At 53.8% G+C, this 22349-nt stretch overlaps 1 protein-coding gene across 1 annotated transcript; it reads right to left on the bottom strand.

Annotated features, from left to right (window-relative positions):
• Window positions 1-1910: 1910 nt before the first annotated feature.
• On the bottom strand, window positions 1911-22137 carry VASH1 (vasohibin 1). The gene is made up of 7 exons (XM_006925472.3): window positions 20474-22137; window positions 14665-14753; window positions 13370-13426; window positions 11728-11802; window positions 8647-9028; window positions 6947-7059; window positions 1911-6066 (listed from the first exon to the last, which is right to left on the bottom strand). Exons 1-7 carry the CDS (start codon window positions 20774-20776, stop codon window positions 5994-5996), a joined length of 1092 nt encoding a protein of 363 aa, XP_006925534.1. The 5' UTR covers window positions 20777-22137; the 3' UTR covers window positions 1911-5993.
• Between the last annotated feature and the right edge of the window lie 212 nt (window positions 22138-22349).

Genomic DNA, 22349 nt, shown 5'->3' with positions numbered 1-22349 from the left:
ACGGGGAGGAAAGAAGGAAGAGAGAAAAAACAACCCAAAAAACAAATTGTTCCCGGCAAGGGCCAGCCAGATGAGAGCCCGGTAGGGTGCAGCTCTTGTCTAGTTTAGGAGAATGTGAACTTAATGTACATTGTTTTGAAGGGAACTCTGCCTTCTGGAAGTCTCCCTAGTCAGTTCCTGTGTTCCTAATTAAGGCCTGAGGCTTCACGCAGCTGTGGAGAGGAGTGGTGTCTACGCTTAAATTGTTGGAGGTTTTGTTTTTCTCACAACCACATCCTTTCTGGCTGCAGGTTCGAGGGAGGACATATTGCCAAGTGGGCTGCCCTCAGAGGACTGCCCCTCCAGCTGACCTGAAGTGGCCCATCTCTACCACCTGCCAGGCCTCAGCAGCTGGTCCCCTCACCCCCTTGGCAAATGCTAAGGATTACCAGGCAGCTTGCATCTGGGCCAGTCTTTGGTATGACCACCACTTCTGTCACCACTGCCTTCTACATGTGGTCAAGATGTCGGATCCTGGCAGATGGGGTGGCAGAGCTTCAACCTCTTCATGTTCAGGGCTCTGAGAAGCGCTACCTTCATCCAAAGGTCTAACCTAAATCAATCATGTGCCTAAATTAGGCAGGCACATGCTATGAGCCTGAAAAAATAAAAAGGCAGCAGGAAATCAGGTAACCCCCAGTAAGGTGGGTTCTGATCCTCCTAGAGTCCATGATATTTACCTCCATATCAGTTCTGAGTGGTCAGGCATTACTACGATGAGCCTGCTTGACTGATGACAGATTCTCGCTCAGCTCTTACCCAGCCCTCATTTGCACAAGAGAGCAACCCAGGGGCCCACTGTCCACCTCACGGAAGCCCACCTACAAGACTCTTTATTGGGTATTTTAGCTGGACTTGATTGTGTAAATTACAACGCTGCCTTTCTGTAAAAGTGTATAATCCAAGTTAGTCCCCAATTCTGGTTACCTTTACTGAAAGGCCCTTTTTTGGTGTTAAACTGCATTTAAATGAGCCTGTACATAACAAAACTGCCTCTTTAATGGTGTGCAGTCCTAGACATTCCTGGATTCCAATGGACCACCCCTCTTTACCCCAGCTGCCACACGTCACCACCACACTACTGAAAATGGAGGTCTTGCTGTGCTAAACTGCACTTCTAGTTAGGGCTTTGTGGGGATTAGCTGGGATAAGAAATAGGAAATATCTTATCTCTCTTTTTAAATCTAGATTTTGCTCTCAAGCTGAATGAAAGAGCAGGGGAGTGAGGAAGAAGGGTTAAGGGTGAAAAATGCTATAGGGTCTAAAAGATATTTCTGTGCAAGTTGCTTGCAACTGTTTGGGCTTGTCTTAAAGTGTGGGAAGAGGTCCAGGGCTGGAGGAATGATGCAGAGCGAGGGGTAATGGATGAAACCAGACGTGTTTCCAAAACTGTGGCTTTAACCACCATAGATTCTGCACGGGTAACTGTGATGAGAAGGGACTTCAGATCCCTGTTGCTATGGTTTCCTGAAATAACTTCATCTCCAGGGAGAACATTCACCCTCTTCTGTTCCCGATGGACTGCTAGGGACTAGGATAGAAGCAGGGCTCTGGAATGTATCCTGGGAGCAGACTCTGGCCTCTGGGGACCAAGCTGGCTATGTGAGAGAGAAGGGGTTCATTTACAGCCAGCAGGAAAGACCTCCCAGATTAGGATTACCAAGAGCTGCATGGCTTATAGCAGGCTGAGGGGGACAGTCTGGGAGCCCAGAAGTTCTGTCATGACTGCAAGGGCTGCGAGGTTTCCTGCTGGCTGGTTTGGGGCTCCCCTCACCTCTGGTCAGGTTGTTCCTGGAGCTGCTGAGGTTGGCGGTGTGACTGGGGTGGACTCCAGCCCCAGCTTCTAGAGGAAAGGAGACAACGCTTACATGTCATGGTTTCTGTCCAGCCCACAGAACCAGAGCTGGGAGGCTTTATTCATTTCGGAAGAAAAGTGAGAACAAGAATGAGACAAAGTGTAAAAGTGAAAAGGGGAGGTGCAATACTGATATGAGAAGAGGAGAAAGAACAAAATCTAGAACAACACATAGCCCAACACAAACTCGAGGGAGGGGGCAGTCAGCCCTCACCGGGCCCAGGGCCAAGCACGCCCAGTCTCTTCTTTCCTCGAATTTGAAGGAAGAGGGATACTTGGGACTCTGAAGCACCGAGATGGGGCGACAGGGGTCAGTGCAGATAGACCTACAGCTAGCACCACCACAGCCAGGCCTGGCCTGGGGCAGACCTCCCCGCTCCCACCCCATACTCCTCCAAGGACCTCCCTGCCCTTCACACAGATTTCTCCCAGGAACAAGGGAAATGGGGATGTCAACACTGGAGCTCTGACACGAAGAATGCAGTCAATATGCTGGCCCAGCTCACACCTCCCTGCACGCCGAGGCCAGGGAGGGCCTGGGGATGCTGCTGTAGCTAAACTAGAGAACAACCCAGGCAGGAGACCCAGGTGCACACAGGCCTCCGGGCGGGTTACTAGCCAGAATTAGACCTGTTCCAGAGCCAGGAAGACAAGTCCCAGCTGGAAGGGGTGGGGCATGAGTTGACAGAGAGGGCCAGAAAGCAGACATGGCCCCTCTGGGCCCTCTGCTCCTCAGAACCCTGGCCTTAGGCTTCATCATTGCACCTGGGGCTGTGGCAACTGCTCTCCCCACTTGGCCAGGCCCAGGAAGGATGGAGTGGCTGGCACGATGGGTGAGGGTGACTATGTGTTGAGGCCATGGGAAGGAGAGGATGGGCAGGTGGGTGGGTGGGCAGGCTCTCTAAATCCAGCTTCCCAGCACTCTGACCCAGCACCAAGTGCAAGGAATCATGCTTTGGGAAGCAATCACACCCCATCCTGACCCACCTTCATCCAGCAGCTTTCTCTGACCTCACCTTGACCCTTCCTCAGCTAGCAGCCCCCACCCTAGGGGCAGAGGAGCCCAGGCTGAGAGCTGGAAGGTAGTCCTGAGTGAGGTGGAGCCAGACCCCTGTCCCTCACAGGAAATGAGATGAGGTGATACTGAGGATGGTGACTAAGGCCCCAAAATCCCTGCCTCTCTGCCTCCCCAGAAACTCTGCAGCCAGGCCAGCCCAGGGAGCAGAGCCTGTGTAAACATGCCCAGGAGGGGAGGAGGGGTTGCTACATATGAAAAAGCTAAAAATAAATTAAAAAGCACCACTGTAGCCTGTGGTGGTCTCCACAGGCCCAAGGTCTCAGCTAGGATGGGGAGTGCCTGGGGATTATCAGCTTGAGGTGATCAGCTCCCTCCCTCGCAGACAGCAATGAGAGTTGGGACTTCATTCTGCTTCTTTCTCCAGAGGGTTTTGGGGAAGGAACCTGCGTGTTGGAGCATCCTTCTAGGCTCCTGTAGTAAGAGCAGCTTCCCCATGTTTTCCTGACCCAAGCTCCCAGCTCCTTTTTACATCTCTTCCCTTCTAGCCCGGTGGTCCACAGGGGCGCCTGGGTCCCCGTCTCTGATGATGAGCGGTCTGTACGAGGCACCCTTATCTAGATCCACGAAAGCCCTCACTTTCAGCCTCATGCCTCCCAAAAGTGAGCCATCTCTGCCTCAGGTGAATGTGGGAACATGGGGACCACCCCCCCACTCCCTGAAAACTGGGATGGGATGGGATGGTGAGTCAGGAGTTACAATGGGTCTTGGATTGATCTGGTCGAGTGTTGCCCAGGGGACAGGTAAAGCACCTCCCCAGGGCCTAGTGACCCACGAGGAACCCAAGGGACTGACCAACTGGTCACCCTGCTGGGCCTTGCTCTGGGCCAAGAGCTGCTGGTTTGAAGAGCTGCCAGACCTTGGTGCCTTCACCAATGGGCATCAGCAAAGGCACCTTGTCTCCCTCCCTCTTTCCTTGCTTCCCATGCACCATCCATCTCCCTGGCAGGCTGAGAACATACTCTCTCCACTCCACTCCACCTCCTCTGGTGACGGGACAAGGCCAGGGCATCTCTGGTATGTCTCTGGTCTGCAGGGAGAATGAGGAGGATGAACATGGGGCCACTGCCCACTCTGGGAGCCTCAGCAGTGAGGCCCCTGTTGTGGCCCAGCCTACTCTGGGAAGCCTGGAACTTTCCATAGTTCCCACCTCAAAGCATATCAGTGGGCTTCTTCCCAGCACAAGTTCTCTCTACTTCAGAGATTACAAACTGGCTTTTTCTCTTCGTGTTGGTTTTTTAAATTTCCTGAACTGATTGCCAACATTTAAAAATCAGGATATTTCACATAAAAAAAATTCAGAGTTTTGGCCTCTGAAAAAAATCAGACAATCTGGCAATGCAGAGCTTATACTCTGAGCAGCTAAGCAGCAGTGGCCCCTTTAATGGGGTGTATGCCCTCTTAGTTTGCTGCAGTCCCTACCCAGCCCTGCAGTGCTCCTTTTAATCATCTGCCTGGCCCTGTAACGCATTTGAGTTTACAACTCTAGTTCTAATCCTCCCTTTTCCAAGCTCCCAGCCCCTGTGCAGTCTTACAGATAACTGCCCCTGGCTGAATCTTAGCCTCTTAGTAAAAAGAAAGCTTAATGGGCTTCCCGTTCAGCTACCCTTCCATAATCTGAATCCTCTCAAAAGCTTCCTGACAAGTAGCCATCTAGTCTTTGCTTGATTACCTCCTGCAACAGGAAACTCACTACTCCCAAAGGCAGCCTGATGCTAAACTCTCCCCCGCATCCTTTTCTCACTTACACCCCTCAGTTCTTGGGCTCTGCCCCAATTCAGGGGCCACACTGCACCCTTTCCTTACACTCCCTTGTTGTGTGAACCTCCAGAACCTTCCCTCAGTCCCACCAACCTCTCTACGACCTGTCACCTGCCTTCCAGGTCTCTCCTGCGTGATGGGCAGGCTGCGCTGACTCCAGCTGTTCATGTTCTTCCCTGATGAGTCATATGCAACAGCCTGATCATCACTGGGACCCCCAAACCTAAACAGGCTACTAAATGAGGAGAGGTGAGCCTGGGACACAAACCTCCCTGGTCTGGTCTTCATTTCCACAGCTAGGGCTGAGGTGATGGTAAAGGGGGCGGAGTAGTGCCTAACCCCCGAGGACTGCCTGGGAACAGACCCAGGCGTGAGTGTCCCACCCTGTCCCCAGCCACAGTTCCTGGACATGCCAGCTCTGCTCAACCCCCACAGTCACACTGAATCCAGTGTAAAGTCTGGGCCCTCGCAAAGCCGAGCCCCTCTGCAGGGAGCCCCAGTTTCAGCAACGGGCAGAGCTGGGCTAAGCAAGATGAGGTAGGGGCCTGGGAACTCATCCCCCAGTGGTTCTCTCCTGGGCTTCCCTACAGCCCCCCTCACAGGGCGTGCCAGTGGGCCGTGTCAGTCCACGGCACTGTTTGTCCATGGGGCCACAAGGGCGTGAGAGCTCTCCTGGGCCATGGGGGCCTGCTCTTGAGTAGATGTGGCCTGTGTCAAGCTCCTGACATGGGCCACACAGACCTCTCCCAGAATGCTTCATACCACGCTTCCCTTTCCCTGGGTCAAGATGCCTCCGGGGCAGGTGGAAGTGAAGAAATACCTCCACCCCTCTCCCGTCCTGCCCCAGGCCTGGTGGGCCGGGACAGTTCTCATACATGGGACGGACCCAAATCCCAGATGCCAGGGCCAGGGGCACCAGCAGAACCAGCAACCCCTCCTCACCCAGCCCCATGGCAGTTATATCTTCTAAGCACTGGCCTGCCAGTCATTGGCAGATCCAACAGTTTTCAAAATCTCGTAAACTTTAGTTGTCAAGTTACAAACTCCAAATAAAATACTAACTGCTTCGCAGCCCAAAGTTAGGGAGCTTGGTCCAGTGGGAGAGGCAATAGCTTGGGTAGCTGGGCTGGAACACACTCTTCCTGCTGCCCTTCTCCCTGGCCTCTCACCAGCCCCTCCTTCCCCAAGAGCCAGGCTGGTTCTGGCAGGCAGATCCTGGCCCCCAGAAGTGGGTGAGGCTGGGCTGCTGCTGCCCACCTCGCCTTATACCCGGATCTGGTACCCGTTGAGGTCTGGCATGGCTTTGGGCTCAGAAGGCTTCTTCTCACCCGAAGGCCTGCAGGGAGGAGAGAGCAGAGGAGGGGAAGGATGAGTGGTCCATCAAGGAGTGGGGGAGAGGAGTCAGTGGTGGTCGCCCCTGATGGCTTCCCCCTCTATACTCCAAGACGCCCCAAACGCAGCAGTAACATCCCTGTGGAAGTGTGTTTCTGGAATCCTGGCCGCCTGTGCTGTCCTGAGCGTGCTCCCTGCGATCTCTTAGATGTTCCTGCTCTTTATGGGAGGTCGGCAAATCTGGCTGCAACTGGCTGTGAAAGCTTAATGTGTAAATCGCTGTGCAGGGACTCTGTTCTCTGTAAAAAGCCTCCTAGATCAGAGTGAATGATGCTGGATATTGGAGGCCTACTTGGTGCCCTTGAACCACACCGGAGAGGTGGCTCCTGGATGAGAATGATGCTGAAAGTAACAGCTGGACTGACATGTAGGACAACTCGGAGGCACAGCCTGGCATTTTAATGGGATTTCTGCACTCTAGATAGTGGCAAAAACTGCAGACTTGCAGGGGCAAAAGTTATGTTCAAAGCCTTCCGCCAGCTACCATCCGATGTTCATACCTTCCCCAGCAACATGGGAGAACTCACTGTGTGGCAGGGGCCGCCCCTCCTGCCCTCCCTCCCACATAAGCTTTGCTTCAGACCTTCTCTCGGGGCCTCCTGATCAGCACCGGGGCCCCACACAGTGGACCAGTGAGTGTGGTTTTCTCTGGGGAAATAAGACTCAATTGCTGCTGGGAGATGTCAACACATAAATACACAAACCCACCATCACAAATCGCCTCCCTCAGGTGGGGGCAGAAAAAGAGGGTGGGAATGAGAAGAGCGAGGAGATGAGAGGAAAAGAGCCTTTTCCCAGCCCCCCAGGCTTGACCCGCCCCTCACCTCCTTTCGCTGCGGCTGTTCCTGCGGTGGGGGCTGGACTGGCCCCGCTGAGGGGAGGACACATCCTTCTTTCTGTCCTTGGTGGGGGAGGGAGGGCCGGTCCCTTTGCCAATCTTGGTGGGGAAGAAGAAACAAAGACTCACTCCAGGGCCGCCCCAGAGCCTGTCCTGCCCCGGGCACGACCTGGGAAGCTCAAGCAACTGCTCTGCCTTATCTCCAGGTCTTCCCGAACCTGTTTCCAGGCACTAAAGCTGCCAGGGCAGGGGTTCTGCAGCAGAGCTGCCCAATCCCAGGGTGGCCCTGAAATAGCGTGGCTGCATGGGGAAGTCACTGAGCTTTTGAGGTAGCGTAAGAGGCCCCCAAGAAAAGGGATTTTTGTCCATGCCAGGCAGATGTGCCAGCTGGGGAAGCAGCCCATGTCTGAACTTTAGGCTGGGGTCCTACCAGCCCTAAGGGTGACACTGGTTATCTCAAGCCAAATAGAATCTCAGACTGGTCGCTATGTCTCTGATTAAGAAAAAATGAAAAAAGCAAATGAATTATCTTTTATGCAGCACGGTCAGCTTATTTTTTAAAAGATGGAGTACATGTTTTTACATGGGGGTGCTAAAGAGGGGTAAATAACATGGGGATACCTTAGCACCAGATTGGGAATCACAGCCTTAAAGACTAGGTCACCTGGCTCTAATTCTGGATCCAACCTGCTCCCCTGAAGACACAATAATACTCCAGCAGCAGGAGTTGGGGAGCTGGGCAACCAGAGCTGCATGGGGAGGGCCAGCTAGGAGCAGAGGAGAGCAGGACTTAAGAGTGGCAGGCTGGCTGCAGCCTACTTCTGCCCTGGAGGAAGGTGCTGTCACCCCATAAGGCCCTGGCCTAGAGGCTGGCAGGGCAGGGCCTCCCAGGGCAGGGCTGTGGGGAGCACAGCGGATGTGAATGTGCCAAGGTGTGGTGGTGGCAGGAGGGGCAGTCACAGCACAGCAGTGACCAAGCAATAAGGAGGGGCTGAGCACCCAGGAGGGGTCCTGGCAGGCCCCAGGGGAGGCACCCCCCCAGTCCAGGGGATCCCAGGGAGAGGCCGAGATTCTGCCCACCGTAAGGTTTGGGGGCAAACTTCTCATCAGCTTAGCCTACCTGCTCAGAGGACAGCAGTCCCTCCCCCTCCTGCTCACTGGGGGTGGAAAAGAGGGATAAAGAACAACCATCTCATTGTCTTCCCATGGTCTGACTTCCTTTTTCTGACTTCTTCCTGTCCTTCTTTATTGGATTGGGTGGGGGAGGGCTAGGGGTAAGGGGGGCTACTTCCATTCTTTCCAGACCAGTCACAGTTCCCCACCAGCGGATCTTTACTCACAGTCCCCTCACCTGGAGTGTCGCATCTCCGCCCTTCATGTGTCCAAGGCCTACCCTCTCCCCAAACCAGCTAGCCTGCCGCCACCTTCCGGAGCCTTCCCTGGTCTGCCCACCTGAGGACTGTCTAAACTGCACAGACCTTCGAGCAATGAGTGTTGAAACTTCCCACCTGTCATTTCCCCTGATCCTCATACCACCTTGGCTCGGGGGCTGGGGGGTGAGGAACGGGGTCAGGGGATGGTGGCGCTCCCCAGAAGAATGTCCCACTGGGAAGCGGCAGCCCTTCCATTTCCACACCCGGGCAGAGGGCCTTGATGCACATGGGCCATCCCGGAGCCCACACTGACCTTGAGCCTCATGTCGCGGGCATGCCGCTCCAGCTCCTTGCGGAAGTCCTCGCGGCCCAGCCTGTCAACGTCCAAAACGGAGTGCTTCCACTCGATCTGCTCCACACTGTGTGGGTCGTGGGACACGCACTGGCCCAGCTTTACCTTCTTCAGCACGTGCCAGCAGCGGCTGTAGGCAGCCTCGTAGTCCAGCACGAGCTCGCTAAGTGTGCGGAAGGCCGGCGGCTTGTACATCAGGTCCTCCCGCCGGCTCATGCCCAGGGCCCCATAGCGGCCCCCGAAGTTTACCCCCAGCACAATATGGCGGAAGTAGTTCCCTGAGAAGTAGGTCTTGAAGCTGATGGGGAAGCGTTCCAGGGTGGGCATGCTGTTGGTGAGGTAACTGGCCACATCAGCCCAGCTAAGGAACCAGCCAGGGAGAGGCACTGAGCCAGCAGCAGGGGCAGCCTAGGATACCCCACCCCAGGGAGAGGCTGTGCGATGGACTCCTAGACTGAGGCTCCTGAATGCAGGCACCGAGTCTGGCTTAATTCCATGTCCTGCAGTCTAGTGTTGAGCCTGGGGTACAGCGAATGCTCAGTAAACTGAATCTCTAGGAGGCAGGACTCAGTGATCAGTGGTTGCTGCCATGATGCTGAGCAAGGCTACAAAATGATAGTTAACAGTGAGTCCCTCACCCCAAACTGCAAGGCTCTCCAGGGTCCTCAGGGCTGAAGGAAGGATGAGAGGCCTGCTGTCGGCCACCACCCTTCTCCCTCTCTCGTTCTTCCCTTCTGTCACATATGCACATTCCTCCTCACTCCTATAACCTCTCAGACATGTTCTCACATTGTCTTTCTCTCTTACACATACATTTCCTCCCCCTCCCCCCGCCCCCGCCCCCATACACATACTGCCCATCGCCTTGCAAATAAAACCAAGCTCGTTTATGGCCTAGGAGGCCAAAACTGCCTGGCTCAGCGGCCCACTCCAGCCTCTTACCTGGCTCGCCCCACTTGCTCCACCTCTCCATCCACCTGGATTTCCCACCTGAGGACCTTCTGCGCTAGCTCTTCCCTCTAACCAGAGGGCTATCCCCCACCCCCCTTGGCTGCCTCCTTCTCATGACTTAGGCTTGGCCGTCACCACTGACCTCCCTTTCTAAAGTCAGTCTGCTTTACTCTTTATTCCCTCCATGGCATACTCGGACAATCTGTAATTATTTTACCTATTTCTGTGTTTACTTGTTTATTTTCTGTCTCCTCAGCTAGAAGGTCAAATGCTAAAAACAAAGACCTTGTCTGTCCTGTTCTTTGCTGTATCTCTGGCGCCCAGCACAGAGGCGAGCACATAACAGTTACTTGATAAAACTCTTCTTGAGCAAACGGGCAGAACGAGATAAATAGGATATAAGCCTGGAGTCAACGCCACGTAAGGATAGTACACCAAGTGACCTACATGTACCCTGTCATTCAATTGTCCCAGCAACCTTGTGAGACAGGTACTAAAGTCATCTCCTTTTGCAGAGGAAGCCACCAAGGGGTCATACAGTAAGTACATGGCAGAGCTAGGATTCAGGACCCTGAAGTCTATGCTCTCAGTCATTACAATGCTTACTGAACCTGACTCCTTGCAATTAAGTGAGGACACAGAGATGAGCAAGGCACCAGCTCAGAGGGCAGATGATGAGGCATGGGAACACACTCAGTACAAGCAGCCACCATTTGCACAGTGACCGAGGGAGCTGTGGCAGTGCTGTGGGGTCACTGGGGAGGTCCCTCTCCCAGATGGGAGCTGACCTGCCCACAAGCCACAAGGTAAACTCTGAAAGGCCTCTGAGATGAAGTGATCCTGCCTGGACTGGCTTCTATGAGTGTCTGGGGATAGAGGAGCATTCTCCCTCCTTTAATGTGTGTGGGGGGCCCCACTTTGGTCTGTGACTCCTGAAGGAGAAGCAATATGGGGTCGTGAAGGAGGTGCTGGCGGTGGCCTGAAGTTCTCGGGCTGGCTTCATGCTCGTCTCAGCAAAGAGCCCTTTAGACATGGCAATGCTTGTCAGGCTCTTAGAAATGGGAAACTAATTGCCACAAAAGGGGTAGCGCTTGGGACCTCTGGGGGAGGGGACTAGGGACCCCCTGCCGTCTCTCTGTGTAATTTAAGGCAGCTATGTGTAAGGGGAAGGGGGCAGTGGCCCCTTGGATCACATCCTCCTTGGAGAAATTGTGCTCCTTGTCTCTGACCGCCATGTTCTCCTCCCGACCTGTCGTAGCTGGTGGACTCCTTGTTGAAGCCACCCTCCCCCTTACCTTCTTTACGCAGAGGCAGGTGCCTGCACCAGAGGCGGCAGATGCAATTATTTAGAAGCCTATGTTACTAGGGGAAAGGTGGAGATAGGAGGGGTGGGCAGAGATGAATCAAATTTGGCCTTGAATTGGTAAAACTTGAGTGCTGGGCATATAGGATTTATTATGTTTTTCTATGTTTATAAAAGCTTAAAATTTTCTATAATAAAACAACAAAAATTGGCAGGGCTCAAGAATGGACCAATTAGGACAGAGAACTGGCTGTAAATACCTGCCTCCCCACCTTGCCCTAGCTGGGGGTTTGTCTGCCCACCTTGCTACCCTGATGGCTCAGCTATAGGCCCCAGTGCTGCCCTTTGGGTGAGAGTGACTGAAAAACCATTTGCTTTTATTAAATAGGCAATTCTGTTTCAAAGATCCCATCCATCATCTCTACAAATCAACATGTCCTGGAAATGCCAACATTTGGATATTCAACCTGCTTCTCTCAGACTGTTTGGTTCTTGGAAAAGGCACAAAAGCCTTAGTGAGACAATGTGCCCTAATTTGGGGTTCAGAGAACAGGGTCACTCTGTCCATAAGACTCCAAAAAGAGCTTCCCAGTAAGCCCAGGAAATTAGCAACTGAGGCACGTGGGACTGAGCCCCACTTAAGCCCCTTCACTGTAGGGCTAAGTTCATGTCTGGGAGAGCTGGGAGAGCCCACTCGGTTTTCTCCTTCCAGAGGAGGAAGCCGGGGCGCAGAGGGGCTGAGTGTATGCCTGCACCCTCCCGGGCCTCCCAGGGCTGAGGAAGGATACATTCCCAGGATCACAGCTTCCAGGCATTTGATTGGCAGAGCCTCTTTGGTCATTTCCTTGGCCAGGTCCATCAGCCTGGGGGGAAGGGAGGCAGAACCATGAGGACAGTCTCCATCCACTTCCCATAGGGGACTGTCAGGAGAGGGTGAGTGAACTAGAAATGCTAGAAAGAAAGAGACAACCCCCCACCTCCCCACCCCCACTCCAAGCTGCCTCAGCTCAGGTCCCCTCCCCCGCATCCATCCTGGGCCAGAGAGGGTGGGAGAAGAGGCAGCCATTGAAGACAGGAGGAAGGCCCCTTCCTTTCCCTTTCACTGCCTAATCCCACCCCAGGCTCCTGCCCCAAAGACCTCTGGGGGCAAGGAGCATGAATGGGGGGCATGTAGTCACAGACAGCTCTTTGACAGCTACTGGACTGGGGGCCTTCTGCAAATAGTGGTATAGGGGCTGGTGGGAAAGCATGCCAAGGATGCCTGGGGACCTTGGCATTGATTTCATCCTTTCCAGAGCATGGCAGATACCCCCAATCTAAGCATGACTTGTAAAGAGCTTGTAATAAGCTTGTAATTGATTGCAACTGCTCCCCCACAGCTGGTCAGCTGCTTGAGGCCTGGACATGGCATCTCGGGCAGTTAGCCTGGTGACTCCCCAGCCTGCCCTTGAACTTAGAATTCAGGCCACTTTAAGACAGCCTATTCCTGAGGCCTGGCTCATCCCTTCTCACTGAATGCTGCCTCCATGTCTGGGAATGCAGCCTGGCCATTGGCTTTGCCCAAGAGGGTGCTGGACTTCTCCATTCCACTGAGGCTGCAGCTGGGCTCCCAGCACACAGCAGCCACAGGACAAGAGCAAAGTTTTTGGGGCGAGGGAGGCTGGATTCCACCCAGGTGCTTGGAAAGGGGGCAATTAAGTAATTTAGCTAATAAAAGCATTTACTGCATTTTTCAGAAGAAAGCAAACATGGACAGATTATGTGTGGAGCAAGATGTAAAATTCACATTAATTTTTAAAACATGGGGTTTTAAGCCTGTGGACAGCTTCAGGCTGAGCCCCCAGACCCAGCTGTGGTATTCACTCCTCACTCTCCTCTGCCCTCAGGGCTTCTGCGGGGAGAATCCAGCCAGGGGTCTACACATTAGATGGTGGAGCAGAAAGTGAGAGATGCAGTTGGGTCTCCCCTCTCCAGTGGGACCCCTATTACAAGTTCTCTGCAATGGGGAGTCCACAGGCAGCTGCAGGGAAAGAAATGGGGAGAACTCTCTCTTGCTAGGCCCACCTCTTATTAAAAAAAAGAAGGCTCATACATAGACATCCACTTGGGACCACTCTCTGTCATCATCAAGGTAAGATGGGGGTCATCCATCATCCCCCAGCTCAGCATGGATGTTAGGGTTCCCTTTTCATCCACGGAGCCCTGGCTACTCATCTTGGCCACAGTCCCCTCTTTATGACATCCTTAGGGCCCCATGGTGTACAGTGGGGAAACTTTGGCAGTGCAGTGAGGACACCCTGCTAGCATGCTCCCCTGGAAAGAGGCCCTGCCTGCCTCACAAGCTTCCACCCTCACAAGCTTCCAGAGGCTCCAGACCAGTGGGGGCATCATCAGCCTCGGTGCAGAAGGGCAAGGTGTGCTCACACTTACCCTGTGAGGGGTCTGCTCTTCTTAATTTCAAAGAACTGGGTCCCTGTGTGATTGTACCTGTGGCGCTGGTTAAGGGCTTACTGGATCGGTCTAGAAGAGGTGTGTCCCACTCCACCCCCACCCCCATCCCCCAGGCCCTGGGGCCCAGCTCTCCTAGGGATTGCAGGCTAGGTATAGACCTCATAAAGTGATTCTCGAGAAGCATCTTGGAGGATGCTCAAGACCTGATCGTCTGCAGGGGAGAGAAGGGTGCTGCTTCTTCCCCACATGGCCCTTCTGTTATCCTCTCCGGCTTCTACCCTTGCTCTCCCTGGCTTTCCCTTCCAGCAAGAGAGCAGAGGAGCAGGCAGCCAGGCTGGCCAGGGCTGGGAGAATGGCTGAGCTCTGGACAGCTCTCTACGGCACTTCATTTTCCAACCAGCTGAGAAGCAACAGGAACTGAGAGGAGAAAGCTGGAATCGGGGGTCTGTGGCTAAATTGCTGAGTACTGTTTCTGAGCTAACCGTCTCCCCTTTCCAGGCTGCAATTTCCCACTGGCAAGGGAAGGGTTGGAACCAATTTTCAGTAACCAGCCTGGCTCTTCTCCTGCTCGAGATCTGGTCCTTCCATCTCAGCCTCACCTGCAGCTAGCAGGGCAGAACACAGAGCTCTGGGCTGGGCGCAGGGAGTCGAGGGGCCCAGAGCAGGGACACCACGGAATATGGGGCTCAGAAGGTCCAGCTCTTCTCATGCTGGGCAACTGGCCTCCTGCCAGGGAAGAAACAGGTGAAGAACCGGGGAAAAATTCCAGGATGTGGAAGTTACCTCCTGGAGTACATTCCAGGATGTGGAAGTTACCTCCTGGAGTATGAAGTCCGTTTCCTCCTCCGTCTGCATCCTACGTACACATTGCCTTTAACACTACTAGTTTTTAAACTGCCCCAAGGGAGCTTCCACTCTCTCACTCTCTCTCTCTCTCTCTCTCTCTCTCTCTCTCTCTCTCTCTCTCTCTCTGCTGGGCTCATGGACCTCACCAGCAGGCCGCTCAGGAGACATTTGCCCATCACATGGAGGAGGAAGTGGGTGGCAGAGAGGGGGTGTGGCATTCATCAGGGCCCTCTGAAACCCAGGCAGACTCCAGCTGGGCTTGCCTAATGCCAGGGGCATGGAGACGCTATGCAAACAGCACCCATGTAGTTGCGGACCGAGGGTGCTCTGCTGATACCTCTCCAGCCCAGTCCGCAAACAAGCCCCACTCAGCGTTTGGACTAGCACGCCAGCCAGAGATGACCAGGACCCTGGACCCGGGAGGATACTGCAGCTCCCTGATGTAGCGCTGCACGGCCTCCAGGCGCTCAGGGACAGGGGTGGAGGGCTGGAACGTAGGCACAGTCGGTATGGGGACCTGGGGACGAAGAAAGAGCCCTGGTCACAGAGGGAGGCCGGCCCATCTGAAATGCTGAATAGCCCCCAGAGAAGCCACACCCCAAGGGGGCCTCCCCACTTCCCTCCTACCGGGAGCTGTTCTCCCTGGCGACCCCTTCCAGGCCATTTCTCTCCCACCTGACTTTGGACAGCGTTCCCAATTTGGAGTTTATGCTGATGTTCCAATTTTATGTTTCTTTAATAATTTTAGAAAAACACAGGTTGACTCGTGGACTGTTTTGAATTTAAAATATTCATTAACTTCAAAGCTTAACGAGAATTCTGATATTGGGGTTAAGTGCATTTGCGGATGGGGTTCGTTTGGTTCAAGCGCTGGTTTACTTGGTGTGCCATACTCTCAGGACCCTGCCTGGGCTGGGGGAGCACTCCAGGGAGGGGTGACCACACCCTTGGCAGAAGGTACTACCCACGCCTCTATCATGGCACACTGACCAGGCCTTTCAGCGCTAACCTGGACTGTTGAGGAGTAAGCCAGTGGTAGCAGGACGAGGAACATGTTCTGGGACATGTGGCTCTGCTGCGGCTCTACTTGCCACAGCCTAGTCACTTTGGAGGTATTTCGCAGAGGCACAGGAGCCCTGGTTCCCCTTCAAAACCTCCCTTCCCTGCCAGCTCCACACCTGTAAGCAGCAAGGGTAACCAGGTAACCGGGTAGTCCTCCCCAACAGAAGAGACTTTCTAGTGCCTGGTCCAGGAAGGGGAAAGGTGGGAGTGTCGGGCAGGCACCTTCTAGTGACTGGGAACTGATAGGCCACAGGCTGCTAGGAGTTAGGTCAGAAGCTGCAGACCTCTAAGGCTGTTCCCTGAACAAGGCGGTTTCCACTGTGCAGGTGGAGGTCCCTGAGGCCCAGGTCCCCTCTCTGGCCAGGTCAGCCCGAATCCTGGCAGTTTGCTGCAACAAGTCAGCAAGGCCAAGGAGGCCAAGAGAAGCATCAGCTGGGGTCCTCTGGGTTACAGATTAGACTTCATTGGGCAGAAGAACCTGACCAGGGACAAGTCCCATTCTTCTGGGCTCCCCCTTGGCCAACAGCACTGCCAGCTGTGAGGTGGCCTTAGGCTCCTCACAGAGAGATCCCACCCTCTCCCCTGAGGCCCCTGCCTCGCCCCCTGCCCACACAGAGCTTCCCCTGCAGTCTGGTGGGTAGGGGTGTGTGTGAAGGGAAGGAGTAAAGCAGGAGCCCCATGTGAACTCAGGGTAGGGCTGGGGTGGGGGCGGCTCTCTCTGTAGTGAGATACTAAGCCCACAGAGTACAGTGGCTTTTAAATAACGTGGCTGGGGCTCTGACACAGAGGGAAGTGACACACAGCAATCACTGCACACTACTGTCTGGGGCGCTGCTGACGGCCAAGGGGCAAGGACAGTCTCTGATAAACACCTACTCACTCCAAAGGGCTGAGACGCAGGAGGGAAGGCCTGGGAGAGAGAGCTCTATCTCAACTTCCTCTCCCCACCTCACTAGTCCCCTCCTTTCTGTCTGGGCAGTCCCCCAGGCTGACACCTCTGTCTGGAAGAAGCTATTTCCCCTTTCACATCATATAGCTGTCCAAACTGGCGCCATCACTTATAGCCACCATGGAAGCCCAGGGATGGGGAGGCGGAGTTCCCTTTTTTTGCCCGAACACTTTGTGCCAGATGGACCTGGCCTGGCCTCCCCTGTGTCAGGATATGGGGTAGGAGGTGGGAGAGGAATTACTTCGCAATTTCCTTCAAAGAGCACGGCACCTGATCTCCTCAGGTCGAAGGTCCCTGAGGCAGGCAGATCATTTCCACTTCTCAAGAGAGGGCATCCAGCGATTTCCAGGGGCTTTGGCTGCAGACTGTAAGTGTGCCCTCCCTTGAGGCACTCCAGATAAGGAGGGAGCTGCAGTCCAAGGGTCCTTTGCCTAAGCTCACCACATCCAGTCCTGGGCCAGGGCCGGACAGCACCCAGGAAGGCATCCCCTGCCATTCAGACAGAGGACCCAGCTACTGGCTGCTCTTGGAGAAACAACGCTAAAAGAGTCAAGAAAGACCCAGGATTCACAAGCAGGGCCTCAGAAGTCACCACCACTGAAGCTTAGCTGGAAGAAGCTGTCTGGCCAGCTCCATGACTCATGCCAACTCCTGATTACCTCTGCAGGCAACGTCCATCTGAATGTTCATGTGTAAATACATACAGCCACTCACTCAAAAACAAATAAGCAAGTTTCTGTACATCTAAATGACCAGGATCAATTTAGGACTGGATTTGCCACAACTCCCACCTCCAAACCAGGAGCCAGAAAATGCTTCCTTACTGTCAAGGGTCGGGGTACAGCAGGGGTGAGTGATATCAGCTACCCAGATCTCTTCAGGGACAACTCCTTCTCCCCTACAAAGGCCAAGGGTTACCCTTGCTCCAGGAACCCCTAAAGTTCTGAGTTCTTTTCAGAGACCTCCCTGGTGGAGTTCATTTCAGTCCAGCACACTAGGAGGCTTGGGGGAGGTGGGACAGCCTACAGCTGAATGTGTATGCAAGAGGCAGGACAGCACAGAGGCTGACAGCTGGCTCCGGAACCTGACCATTACTATCTAAATCCCAGCACTGCTGTTTACCGTCTGGCATCGACTCTGTGCCTCAGACACCTCACTTATCAGATGAGCACCATGACAGAACCAACCTCACGGTGTAAATGAGACACTCATGTCGAGGCCTTAGAACAGGGTGAGGCACAAAGCATAGTTCAGCTCCTGCTCACATGTGCTAAAGTTACTGGTCAGCATGTGCGGACCCCGAAGTCCAAATTTGTATTTTGCAAGAGCTCTGTGGTCAGAGCCACGGTCAGAAGACCTTTAGCAGCTGGGTCTGGAATGAGTGACCACTGAGCTTTTAGGTGGTGACAGATTGGAACATCGAGGTGAGATTCTTCTGAAGGAGCATAAACCGTCCCTAGATCTGGGATCCTTTCAGACACTCTGCCCCTTAACATACTGGTACCATCCTTCTAAAGGATGTTTCCCCAAAGCACCTGTGAGGTGGCTGCACCCTCAGGCCTTGTTCCATTTGCCAGGTACAAATTTCATGCTCACCTGTTTCACATGCTTTTACTTCACCAATTCCTCCCAACATCCTTGGGAATGGGTATCGTTATTATCCTCGTTTTACAGCTGAGGAAACCAAGGCACACGGAGGCTGCATACCTTCCTCACATAAGCCATTGTGGGAGAACCAGAATTTGAATGTGGTGGATCTGACTGCAGAGTTCTCTTTTAATCACACTACCTTGCACGGATCCCAGACTCAGCCACCAGGAGGGACCAAACAGGTGACATAAGTGAGGAAGGCAGGCTGGGACTGAGTGGTGGAGCCTGGGTGAGGAGGAACCACTACTCAGCTCCAGCTGCCTCTGCCATGTGGGATCACATGTTCTCTGTTCCCAGATCTTCTCGTTTTCTGAAAAGATGCCCAAAATCTTTATCTTTATGTGATCCCAATTAAAAATTTTAAATCTCCCAATTAAAAATTTTGGCTCAAGGGGTCTTCTAAAACATTGTGCTTTCTCAACAAAACATCCTTGGGCCCACCATGCTGTGACCTCTGCAAAAAATGACTGCGTCACTTGGGGAGGGGCCAGCCCAGTGGTTGGTTTGCTCTGCTGCTGGTTCCCTGGGATCCAACCACTGATGCCTCCCAGACTGTAGGGCTGCTGTCTACTCTGGGCCAAGGTCAAGGAGGAACCCCACACAGACTTGGTGGATTTTCTATCTGCAACACTTTTATTGTGGTTTGAGGAGGGAAAGTTTCGAATTTTCTCAATCCTCCCACAAAATTCCTTCCATACTATCATACTCTAGTCAGTCATGACACACCTATACCCCCACAGACAATGGCTCTGTCTTACATCAGCATCTTTCCTATAAATTTAGGTTGAGGATGACAGACCAGTCACAAATGAGCATATTTATTTCTTTTTCAGTCTCTAGGAGTGGTGACAGTCCAGCAGGGAACCATTCACACTCTTCCATAGCCTGACTCAGACATAAACAAGATGGCTGGAGAGACATCCACTAAACACCAACTTGCTCATGTGGTAGGAGAAGTGTGGGGCTCTGGCCTCAATGGCACAAATGCTCTGAGTGAAATCTAGCCTCCCTTCCTGATGAAGACGTGAAAAAGGTAATGAACATCCAATAACCACTGTAAGTTTGATGCTTTAGTTTGTCAAATGTTTTAACACATATCTTCTCATCTTAATCTTCACTACAATCAACCCCATATGACAGGTGAGAAAACTTTGGCTAAAACAGGTTGAAGGGGCCTGCTCAAGCTCATGCAGGTAGGCAGGCAGTCTAGACCAATGGCTGTATCCTTTGACTCAATATTTTCTCTTCCAGGAATTTATCAAGGAAATAACCAGAGATAGATCCCCAAATTCACATTTTAGAGTGTTTACCAGAGTGTTTGTTTTAAGAGTAAATTATTGGAAAGTGTCCAACCACAGTGGATTAGCTAAATAAATTATTCGACGTTAGTACAAAGGGCAGCTGTGTAGCCCTTCAAAATCAATCCATGTTTTATTTCCTTTAGAAATATTGGGCAGTTGCTCAACCTTCAACCTCCGAATTCCCTTTCCCCAGAAGACAATTTCCGATGGCTCTATCAATAACTTGGTAAAAACAAAACAGGCCACTCGTCTCTTTCTAAACCACATTAACTGCCACTCTTCCTGGCCCCGTTCCTTCTCACCTGAGTAGTTAGGACTAAGCACTGGGCTCTGACTTCTGTCCAAAGAGCTTTACTTTGGGGATTTCAGGCCTCTGCATTTGGTTAATTTAACCATAAATGTTAGAGAATTTAACCATAAATATTAAAGAAAAAAAATCAGGTGTGTATTTTCACATAGCACTGTACAGCACAGAAAGTCTCAAGCACTCTTTCATTGAGCAAACACATATAAGTGCCTGTTTTGTACTGGGCACACAGGAGGGCTTGGAAAGACAAAGATGAATGAGACATTGCCTCAGCCTTCACGGGTGATATAACCGAAGGTGGCCGACACGGAGGAGTTTCAGTTGTGCACAGATAATTTATTTAACTTTGCCCCTCTCCACAGGCCCTTTCTAACTGCCCTGATTTAGTGTCCAGCAGAGCATGGACCTGGAACCCAAACACTGGGGACTGTGTCCCAGCTCTGCCATTTACAGGCAGTGGAACCCTGAGTTCCAACTTGAGTTTGCATCTTGCCCATCTGGAAAATGGGGCCATAAACTGCGCTTACTTCGTGAGGCTATCAGAGAATTCAGTGAGATAACATATGACAATATTTTCTCAACATATGAAGCCCTGATTTTCCCTAGTCATTCATTATCTCTCTGCCCACAGTTCTCCACCTTAGCAAATAGGATGTCAAGCCACATTAGTGTACTCGTTAATCTGCTGCCCTGCCCACAAAACATGAGCATTTTAAAAAAGATGGAGGAGGGCCTCCTGGAAACAGGGCACGTGGACCTCAAAGAACAACTTCGATGGCAGCTGAGAGAAAGCTCTTCTGGACAGGTACGATTCGTCTATATTTTTAAAATCTTACCATACCAGTGGTCCCTTACCCCACCAAGGGAAGTGTGGCTTTGCTCTCCCAGCCCAAAGTCATGAAAACTCTAAGATTCCCTCCCCCTCTCCTCCCACCGCCCCCGCCCCCAAACAACACAGAAACCCTTACCTTGGGCAGATCCGTCACCCCACGGATCCTCTGGGCCACCTTCTCTCCATCTGGGTGGATCTTGGCCACATGTTTCCACATTCTTTCCCAGGTGGCCTCGTCCACAGGCAGCCCACCCCGGTTGACAAAGAAGGGGACGCCTCCATCTCGTAGGTCCTCTTCTCCTTCCTCTTCTGGCTCATCATCTCTCTGGGCTGAGGCTCCTTCGCTGGTCTCCAAACGTCTGACCCCAGAAGGGACGGCAGCGACGACAGTGGTGGCAGCACAGCTGCTGCCACCCCCGACCACCTTCTTCCCTGGCATCCCCAAATCCTTGATGGGGGTTGAAGAATGTATCAGGAAGCAGGAAAAAAATAGATGGTTCACAGGAGGCCTCCCACACACCAGCTGTAGTTATAACACATGGCTAAACAGTGTGCAAGGCGCCTTTAAGAAACTAGGGCGTGGCTCCGGTACAATAAAATACTACTCAAAGAAAAAAAATCAGTGCCTCAATATGAGTAGGGGGTGGGTGAAGGGGGTTGCTTGTCCCAGGTCAGCCTTAGAGGCCTCGTTCTGTTTGGAAAGCGGCATAAAGAGAACACACCCCAACTTGGCAGCCTTCAGCAATCACCCGCATTTGACAGCGAGAACAATGACAGGCAGCAGTCTGGGCTTGCAGAGAGGAAAGTCGGAGGGAAACTGAGGCCAGACAGCTCAGACCTGTGGCCACACAGAGGGTCAAGGCACAGGTGCTGACGCCGACTGGGCTCCCCAGGTCCCAGTTTTGGATAGAACAACTTCCTTTACAAAATATCGCACGCTGACACCTGCGCGCGCTCGCGGGTGAGACCAAGGCTACTTCAGGCCGCATCAGCTCTGAGCTGGGATCCCCGGACTGGAAGGCGGCGAGGGGGCGCGATTTCTTCGCCGCGATGAGTTGGGGAGCCAAAACTCGCAGCTGGCTGGGCGCTGGGAGGGGACATGCGCCGACACGCACATTCCACGCCCGCGGCCAACTCCTCGCACAAAGTGGGCTTTGTCTCAGACCCCTGGTCCCTCGCTCCCGGGAAGCTGCGGCGGAGCCCCCAGAACAGGGAAGGGAGCAGCGTGGAGCCCCAAAGCTCAGCCGGTCCCCAGCCAGGCGCGTCTCAGCGGGCAGAAGTCGGGCACCCGGCGCAGCGCTGCGCCAGCCGGGCCATCGCGGGGCGCGGGTCCCGCACCGGGGCCCGGGGCTCAGCGGGGTTGCCTTGAGAGGCGCGCAGGGGCCAGGCTGTGGTCACTGAGCGACGGGCTCCCGCTGCAGGGCTGCTGTCCGGAACTGGCCGTAGCATGGGCGGTGGCGCGGCCAGGGCGGGCGAAGGATGCTCCGCAGCTGTTCGCTTGGGCTCCTGGGGCCCAGGCTAAGGGGGTGGAGGAAGGATCAGCGGGGCGGGGAAAGCAAGTCCGGAGGCTCGCGCAGCCCCAGCTCGCGGATGGAATGGATGAGAGTGATAAAGGCTCGGCGCGCGTAAGCTGCGCTAGTCCGCGGAGAGCAGCCCGCAGAGCGCGGGGTGCACGCGCAGGTCGCGAATCCGCGACTAGGTAAAGCTCGGGCCGCTGCTGTTCCGGTCGCCCCAGGCCACAGCTGCCTCCAGCCGTGGCCCCTGCCTGCCCACCGCCCACCCGGCTCGGCTCCGGCCCGCGACGCGCATGCGCTCCGTCCCCCCCTTAAAGGGCCAGTGCACTCCCGCCGGGTCCTCCCGCGGCCATCCCTCGGCTCCAGGTTACCTCTAGGATGGGGTTGGGCGTTCGCTTTGCTCTCACCCTTCTCTCCCAGTGGCGCGTAGCGGCTGCAGAGCTGCGGAGAAAGTTTACTACGTGCCAACGGTGCGCAAACTCTAGGGAGATTCCGGGC

This window comes from Pteropus alecto, unplaced genomic scaffold (genome assembly GCF_000325575.1).
Source record: "Pteropus alecto unplaced genomic scaffold, ASM32557v1 scaffold8, whole genome shotgun sequence".
NCBI lineage: Eukaryota > Metazoa > Chordata > Mammalia > Chiroptera > Pteropodidae > Pteropus > Pteropus alecto.
This window is presented reverse-complemented; position numbering and strand designations above follow the sequence as displayed.

Excerpts from the sequence above, each read along its gene's own strand:
- VASH1 (XM_006925472.3), bottom strand. The coding sequence starts at position 20,776 with ATGCCAGGGAAGAAGGTGGTCGGGGGTGGCAGCAGCTGTGCTGCCACC. Across the intron at positions 14,754-20,473 it reads GGGTGACGGATCTGCCCAAG|GTCCCCATACCGACTGTGCC; the intron begins GTAAGGGTTTCT and ends CTTCGTCCCCAG. Across the intron at positions 13,427-14,664 it reads CGCTACATCAGGGAGCTGCA|GTACAATCACACAGGGACCC; the intron begins GTATCCTCCCGG and ends CCAGCGCCACAG.